General features: G+C 40.7%; 2 protein-coding genes across 2 annotated transcripts in view; both read right to left on the bottom strand.

Moving 5' to 3' along the window:
• Positions 1 to 1368, bottom strand: part of LOC107552991 (myozenin-2-like) — an 18540-nt gene extending 17172 nt beyond the window's left edge. Inside the window, exon 1 of the mRNA XM_016235055.1 lies at positions 511 to 1368. The gene's annotated coding sequence lies outside the window, so the exon portion shown is untranslated. The remainder of the gene's footprint in view (positions 1 to 510) is intronic.
• A 1431-nt stretch (positions 1369 to 2799) lies between these two features.
• Positions 2800 to 8054, bottom strand: LOC107552990 (synaptopodin-2-like). Its single transcript, XM_016235051.1, has 2 exons — positions 7913 to 8054; positions 2800 to 7387 (listed from the first exon to the last, which is right to left on the bottom strand). Exons 1-2 carry the CDS (start codon positions 7998 to 8000, stop codon positions 3528 to 3530), a joined length of 3948 nt encoding a protein of 1315 aa, XP_016090537.1. The 5' UTR covers positions 8001 to 8054; the 3' UTR covers positions 2800 to 3527.
• Between the last annotated feature and the right edge of the window lie 361 nt (positions 8055 to 8415).

The raw sequence follows: 8415 nt of genomic DNA, 5'->3' as shown, positions 1-8415 counted from the left end.
ATGTGTGTGTACTGTGTATATTTATATGTATATATAAATACACATGTACATGTATATATTTAAGAAATATTTACACACACACACACATATATATATATTTCTTAAATATACTGTATACATGTATGTGTGTGTATTTATATATACATGTAAACAAACTTTTATTTTGGTTGCGATTTATCATTTGGACTGCCCTAAATTTCAAGTATATATTTTTTCCGTAACTTTTTACAAGTATGCTAAAGTGTACTTCTTTTGCACAAGGGGATGCATATTCACTGATCAAAATTAGTGATTGTTGTAAGTGTGAGTTTCAAAATCAAGCTGTAACACTCTGTATATTGAACATAGATAAAATGATCTTCATTAACTCAATTTCCGACTTTCATGGACCTTCATTCTGAAATATCAACTTGTCTTTATGTTTCTTTTATGTTCAGTACTAGCCATAATCATTTGACTTTACTCACTTTCCAGCAAAATTCATTTCCGTTTGATTTCACTTTCACTTACATATAAAGGGTTTCCCGGCTCTCCTTCAGCGTCTCCATGTACTGCTATCTTTGGCTTTATAGAATCTCAGTCTATGAGGCCCCATTTCCTTCGGATCACCCTGTGAAGGCCTGAGATTAGCCTCCGTCATTGACCTTTGGGGTTGACACTGTCTAAAGGGTGACCTGTATGGGACGGGACCAGCTGGTGCCGATGATGTGCTCTTGGTTGGGGACAGAAAAGTCAAAGATGATTGACTTAAACTGTCTTTTTGGTTTTTGGGCGATTCATACGCAACCTTTGCCTTCCACTCAGCCGGAGGCTCGGGTAAGAGCTTACTCTGAGCGGCATAGCGCAGGTTGGCGGCAATAGACTGCTGAATGTCCAGAAATGTAAAGGCTTCATCTACGAGCCCCAGTGGGTGGCGTGAGGCAGCTTCCCAAGGGGTGGGCGGCTTGTGACCCCTGTCTTTCCGGGCGGTCTGCCCCACAGGTGGCCGAACGGAAGCGATTTGGGATGCAAGTCTGGGTGATGGAGAAGATGAAACCGACCTGGGGTTGAAAACCGCTGCTGAAAGTCTGACCGGTGGTGACAAGGATGAACTCCTAAGTGCCTGAAATGAGCAAACGCATTCATTTGAAACAGTGGCGATAAATAATCATTGCTGCAAAACTTTTATCAGAGATAGAAAGGATCACTGATATGTGTGCAAGTGTACAAAGACAATTTTCCACCAGGGTTCCACAAAGAATGAACCGAGTGGCACTAAACAAGAAGGGTTGTGCTGCCACCATCTGTTATGATATGAACTTTTCGCAAAAACAAACAATGTGACGTTATGAGCTAAAAAAATATGGAATACTCTATTGATAACAATAATTTTAGTGAATTTGTAGTAGTAGGTTGGAAAAAAAATAAAGTTGACTAAGACTAAAATATGTATTCTTTGTATTTAAAAATGGATAAATGTATTTATTTTGTACAATAAAAATTGTATGTATTGTTTTAAGAAGCCAGTATTGCTAATATGTTAAATAAATAAGTTTCATTATTTAATTTTTTAATACCAGTAATGATTTAGTATTGACAAATATGAGTGTCATGCAGATGTTGCATATTTTTCATTTTGTCGCTGATGTTTTATAAAAAAAAACATATATGAATCAGTCTAAAGTGATATAAAAGTGACAGGTGCTCTCCTCTCCCGCATTTCACATCAAGGGACCAGAGATCACATTTCTCCAAATATAGCTCCTGGAGCAAGCCTTGCAGGGCATTCATTCATATCATTTCCACTTTCCCCCAATTATGAAGTATGTCTTATTAGCTCCTGAATAGTATGATGCAGCACAGGCCCAAATTTAGAACAATACTCATACTCCAGCTTGCCTTTAGGCATTCTTATTTTAGGCTTACAAAAGATATATATTTTCCATGCAGACAATAATTACTCTCATGCATATTCGATTTTTGGCCGAATAGAATGTAAATAATAACAGAAAATATACTGTAATTTCATATGCACCTACAAAAATATATGGATTTATGCAATCTAAAATGATCTGGTGTTAAATGCTTTTTATTAGGAGAGACTGAGGGCAATTGTAAAACTTAATTTTTTTCAATCACAGATAACGGCATTTACTTATAAGTAACTGTATTTACTGTAAATACTAACTGTATTTGCTGACTGTATCTATTTATGAAAAATGATAGTTGTTATTTTACTTACCTTATTTAACTGACAAGGAATCTACTTCTAAAAGAAAAGGACTAGGATTTTCAAAAGGAATATGAAAGCAGAGAATAGTGAGAGGTGCAAAGAAAAAATGCTTGTAAATGATTGTAAAGATGGAAGCGAGTGAAGTACATGCAAAAGCAAACAAACAAAACTGAAGACAGTAACTTTAATGGCACTGTGGTACATTTGACAAATAGTGTACTATGAAGAAAACACCACACAAAGAAATGAACAAAAGACAGCAAAAAAGAACAGAAGACTAAAAATTAACTTGTTGACTTCCTATATCTGTTTTATTTGATGTTCTTTCTAGTAGAACTGAAAAAAAAAAACCTGAACATTAATTTCTCCCTCAAAAAATAAACAAGAAATGACACAAAATCTACTTATTTTCATAAAATGTAAAAATGAAGAGCTCTCAAGCTATGTACCAGCTGTTAAACATTAAAATATTGACACTATTCAACCTACTTGAAAAAAACTCACGTACGGAGTACATTCATTTCTTCTGTTATGAAGAAAGTCTGAAACATTAATTACAATTTAGAAATATAGCAATGTTTTTTTTTCCTCAGAAAGTGAGAGTTGATTGAACTTCACTACATAAAATAGCCACCGTAATACACTCTATCTCTGTTATACAGTATCTCCTTTCACCATTGGCTCTGCCAGAAATTGTTAATACACTGTTTACTTGCATATTCCAACTATATTCATATATTTATTTCTGTCTGTCCACTGAATCATATACTTGCTTGTATGAAATTTGATACTTCATAAGCCCTTTGGAAGTCATGTTAAGCTTTTATAAATTTTAAATATGATTATATATCATTGGTTTGGTTTTAAGGATTATATCCTTAAGTACTATTGCAAATCAAGTTACTCAGTAGCCCTCATAACAGACCATTATGCCTCTCTTTCACTTTTTCACATCAAAATATTCCCCTCATTATTAAGCACTCGTTTCTCTTCTCGATCTCAATCAACACTGATTCCCTTTGACCAAAATTAAGTCTAAGCTAAGTACGAGCTTGTCTTACCTTTAGCAGGCCATGCCTTTAAAAACATATTTGTATAAAGGACTTGGCAGAGAATTCTTCTGTAAAAAAAAACCCCCATGTGATGTAATTCTGAAATGTCTATGCCCTCTTCTTTTCTGTTCTGGCAGATTTTAAAAGTCTGTTGTAACACAGTATTTCTGTTTGGAAGTATGTTTCTGCTCTACATAAAGTATCTGCACCATAGCTTAGTTGTCCTAAGGTAACAACACTGTAAAAAAAGCACTATAACATAACTATTTTTCAGGAGTGCTTGGCTTCCACACCTGGGCAGCACTCTTCTTGGCTGAAAATTTGGGCTTTGGAGCAGCAATAATACTGCCTCCTGAGGCAGAGTCAGCCCTTGCTGCTACTGGGTAAGATGGCACAACATAAGAACTAGGGGCTGGTTGGTAAGCCAGTGCAGGTCCAGCTTGATATACTGGATTAGGACCTGTCTTATAGGAGGGTGGGGAGGGCTGTTGGTATGGAGGGCTTGGTGCTTGTTGGTAGGGATTTAAAGGAGGTTGTTGGTAAGCTTGTTGGGGGTTGTATTCTTGTTGATATGGGACCTGTTGAGGATGTGGTTGATAATTATTAAGAGCATGCTGATATGTATTAGGAGGTGCTTGGTGGTAAAGGCCATCATGCATAGGTGACTGACCAGCCATCCCGTAGGGTTGCTGGGCCTGTTGTGGCATAAAACCATAAGGGGGAGGACCTTGGTTATATGCCATTTGCTGGTTTTGATTTGGAGGACCTAGTGCTTGGGCTTGAATTTGGGCCTGGGCCTCAGCTTGAGCTTGAGCTTGAGCCTGAGCTTCAGCTGCTTTTTGAGCAGCAAGCTTTTCAGCTGCCTCCTTTTCTGCAGCAAGTTTCTCTGCTGCTGGGCCATAGGTAAAAAGGGAGGAATTCAGCTGATAGGGCTGATGCTTCATGACATCAAGGACATGAAGAGGTTTTGGGGCAGGTTTTTGCTTGTCTTTGTTTTTGTTCTTGTTTGCTGTTGAAGGGCTTGAGGGTGGAGGCTGCTTGATAGCACCCGGTGGATATGATGGTGAATGAATTGGATTATATGCCAATGGTGGGGGAGCCCTGCAATTGGGTGAATATTTCCAGGAATGTGGCAAAGAAGGAGAAGGTGAAGATGGTCTTGCCTTATTCGACTGCACTGTGGTAGAATCCACAATGTACTTCTCCATTCTAGATTGCCTCTTGGCGAACAGTTCAGCTCCTTTCCCTCTCAAGGCCGGCATCTCAAATGCTGAACCAAAACCAGAGGGTGACATAGTACTACTTGTTGGAACAAGAGATGGTGCCTTTGTCCCAGTGTTATATGAATTCATTCGTCGTGGAGGAGTAGGCTGAGAAGTCTGAGTTGGACTCCATGGCTTGTTTGGTTGGGGAGGCAATTTCTGGGTTTCATTTTGGGCAATGCTGCCAACTGAACTCTGCTGGTGTTGGGATGCCCAAGCATTTACAGCTGGTTGAGACTGAGATTGTGGTGGTGCCCACTGGCTCACAGGTGGCTGTGATGCCTGCTGTTGTGGTTTCTGTGCCCATGGAGTGGCGGGAGTTGGTGGGAGTGGCTGAGCCCAGGGAGGCTGAATTTGATTCTGTACAGGTGTAAAAGAGTTCATTACTTGTTGAGGATGTTGTTGAGAAACAGGTTCTTGTCCCCACTGTGGATGTGGTTGGGACTGGGCTGGCATTGGTGGCCAAGGATTCATGGGTTGCTGCACTGGTGCTATTGGCTGAGGTGTTGGTTGAGTCTGCTGAGCCCATGGAGGCTGTGCATGAATTGGACTCTGTGGCTGAGTCCATGCATTTGCAGATGGCTGTATTGGTTCTTGCTGTTTGGCCTGAGAAACCAGGGACTGTGACTGCCTCTGAGGTTGAGCCCAAGAAGGCTGTGGCTGTTGCTGAGGGGGTGATGCCCAATGTGGCATTGCCTGTGATTGTTGGAACTGTTGTTTTTGGGTCCAAGCTGGATGTTCCTGAGCTTGATTTTGATCTTGTTGCCAAACACTGATAGATGGTTGTGCCGGCTCATGTGGCTGAGACCATGGAGCTTGTGGGGTTGACTGATTTGAACTTGGTGCCCAAGAATTGATTTGGGGCTGAGGCTGTGGTGGATGTTTGGGTGGGGGTGAAGCTTGAGGCTGTGTTACCCAAGGCTGGGATTGTGTTTTAGAAGGCACTTGCAATTGTACTTCTGGAGGACCTTGAGACTGTGTCATCCACTGTGGCTGTGTTTGAGACTGGTTTTGAGATGGGACGTGCAATTGGACCTCATTTGGACCCCAAGTACTTACTGGAATCTGCTGATGACCTTGAGCTGGAGTTGGATCCCATGATCTAACAGATGGATCTGACTGCGTAACAGGCTGTGTGACAGGAAGATCAGAATTCATTTGCAGCTGGGGTTGTTTCTCATTCCAGGTTTCTGGTTGCTGGTTCAGCTCCATTTGAGATTCTGGTTGTTTCCAGGCATTATCTGGAGGACGCTGTTCAGGACAGTGTGGAACATCATGGGATTCAGGGGCCAATGTAGGCTCTTGTTCAAACAACGTTGGGGCCCCCATTTTAGGGGCAGGAGCAGCATCAGCCTCTGTGACTGGAGCTTCTGCAGGTGCTGGGACACTGGGTTGGTCAATAGTTTCTTGTTGAGTAGACCATGGGGAAGAAGCAGGGTTAAGGTGAGGTTTAGGAGCAACTGGTGGTGGAATTTTGTGTTTCATTTTAGGAGACTGAAGAAAGTTGCAGGCTTCAGCTCCTAAGCTTAAATAATCTTCTTCTGGGCAAGACTCAAAACCTGCCTTCTTGTCTTTCTTGTTAAGGAGATTCAACAGAGCAGGATTAGGTGAGACCTTGGGAGACTCCTTGAAAGTGAACATAGGTTTATTGGCACTCCTCATCCTTGTATCTTGCAAGATACCTGTCTTGATAGCAGGTACAGATATACGCTCATCACGGGAAGCAATCTGTTCACCTTGTCCCAATGAATACCCAGACTGTTCTTGATTATCTGCACTTGATTGGGAGGAAAATGGAGCAGCCACTCTATTCTGAACTGAAAATGGTTTGACACTCCTGTTTGTGACTAATGGCTGCATTTCGTTCTGCATTTGCTGATCAAACATGCCATTCATATGATGTGAATACTGTTGCACTTGCTGTTGTTCGCAGTGTTGTTGCTGATTGTATGATTGCATGTGTTGGTACATTTTTTGTTGCTGGTAGTCTTGCTGTTGTTGGTACTGATGTTGCTGTTGCTGGTATTGTAGCTGCTGCTGGTAGTCTTGATGCTGCTGCTGCTGCTGTTGTTGATAGTACTGTTCTTGGTACTGATGATATTGTTGTTGTTGTTGTTGTTGTTGTTGTTGCTGCTTTTGTGCCGATATGCTTTGGTGTAGATTTACATCCATGTAATTCTGGGTCTCTTGTGCATGCATATAAGTGTGCTCATCTGTGTGTTGGTATGCTTTATGTGTCTCAGTCTCCTGCACCGCTTCAACAGGGATCCCCTTACGTCTCATCTCTTCATGTTCTTCTACTATGTCATCCATGCGCTGTTTGCGCTGGGCAAACATGAGGGCTCCTTTCCCTTTGGTCTCAGGTAGTGCATCCATATCCTGCTGCTTGTCAAGCTTGCGCTCTATCTCAAGTAATCCAGTATCCCAATCAAAGCTCACAATGCTTTTCTGACCTGAGGCATTGGTAAAGAAATCCTCATCAGTTTCTGTTTCACTTGTGGCTAGAACAGTGAACTCAACAGTGTGCTCCTCTTTGTCGTCTTCGTCGTCCTTATAATTTGGCTCGTCCTCACCAGTACCGTAGCTTACAAGTGTATACTTCTTGGCCCTCTGTCTATGCTTCTTAAACATCAACACCCCCTTGTTATTAGGGTTGGGGGCGGGAGCCGACAGCAGGAGAGCAATGCGCTTGCATTTGGACTTGGCCTCTTTTCTCTCCATCACTGTCTGTCTCCCCATAATATGCTTCATCCTGGTACTCAGAGGTGTATAGTTCCTGTGGCTCGTGAGGCCTGGATGGAGAAGGGATCCGGAAAGTGGTACTAACCATTTCAAAGCTCTCTTGAGGTGGACTACAGCATCTACAGGGAGGAGATCATAGTAAAATCACATCATTTGCAGTTAATCCATCCAATCAAACCCCAAGACTTCTTTATCAAGCAAATCATTTATCAAAAATAACAAAACTACCTTAGTTTTCAGTTACCCTTTGGAGTTTTCAGTACCAATTTATGTGAAACTCATATTAGTGTCTAATTAATCTAAATGTATCTAGGTGAGAGATTCTGTTTTTGATTTTGTGAGTACACAGTGGGTGATTTGGTACATGTTTGGTATTTCAAAGGTCAAGATAGGCATAAACAAGACATTTCATAAACTATACTATAAAAATGCAAATAGCTATACAATTTAATGCATGCATCACAATATGTTGCATTTGGTCTAGAATGACAGAAGAGGTGGGGCTTAAATATTGCATTAGCATTTAATGCTTCTAGCTTGAAATGAAAGAGCCATTTCCTTTTTGCCTAAAAAAAATTTGCACAAAGTAAAGCAAAGAGGCAACCAGAGTGCATCAAGGAACATTTGTCCAAGCAATAAAATACCTTTTGACAAGCAGCTGTAGACAGTCAGCTGAGGCCTCAATGAGATCAATAGCTTCTGAGAGATTGAGGTTTGAGCAAGGCTTTCCATTCACTGACACCAGCTCATCATTCTCACACAATCCAGCTACGGCAGCGGGACTACCGTCCTCTATCTATAAGATAGATAATAATCATGCATGTATTAAAGGGTAACTTAACCTAAAAGTAAGGGGTATGTAGACATTTAAATGTATAAAAAATAAAAAGTGATTTTAGTAAAAGTATCGTAGTGGCTTAAAGAGATAGTTCACCGAAAAATGAAAATCAATACTACAAGTTATATATTTTTTTCTCAGCCATGTATAATACTGTACATGGATGAAAAAATAACTATAAGCCCATCCTTGGTTCATAGACAGTGTATCTTAATTTAGACCAAGTGCCACTAATTTACGCATCACACAGTGGGTGATTTGGTACATGTTTGGTATTTCAAAGGTCAAGATAGGCATAAACAAGACATT

Source organism: Sinocyclocheilus grahami, unplaced genomic scaffold (assembly GCF_001515645.1).
Source record: "Sinocyclocheilus grahami isolate Dianchi unplaced genomic scaffold, SAMN03320097.WGS_v1.1 scaffold462.1, whole genome shotgun sequence".
Lineage (NCBI taxonomy): Eukaryota > Metazoa > Chordata > Actinopteri > Cypriniformes > Cyprinidae > Sinocyclocheilus > Sinocyclocheilus grahami.
The sequence above is the reverse complement of the archived record's forward strand: the minus strand, read 5'-3'. Positions and strand labels throughout refer to the sequence as shown.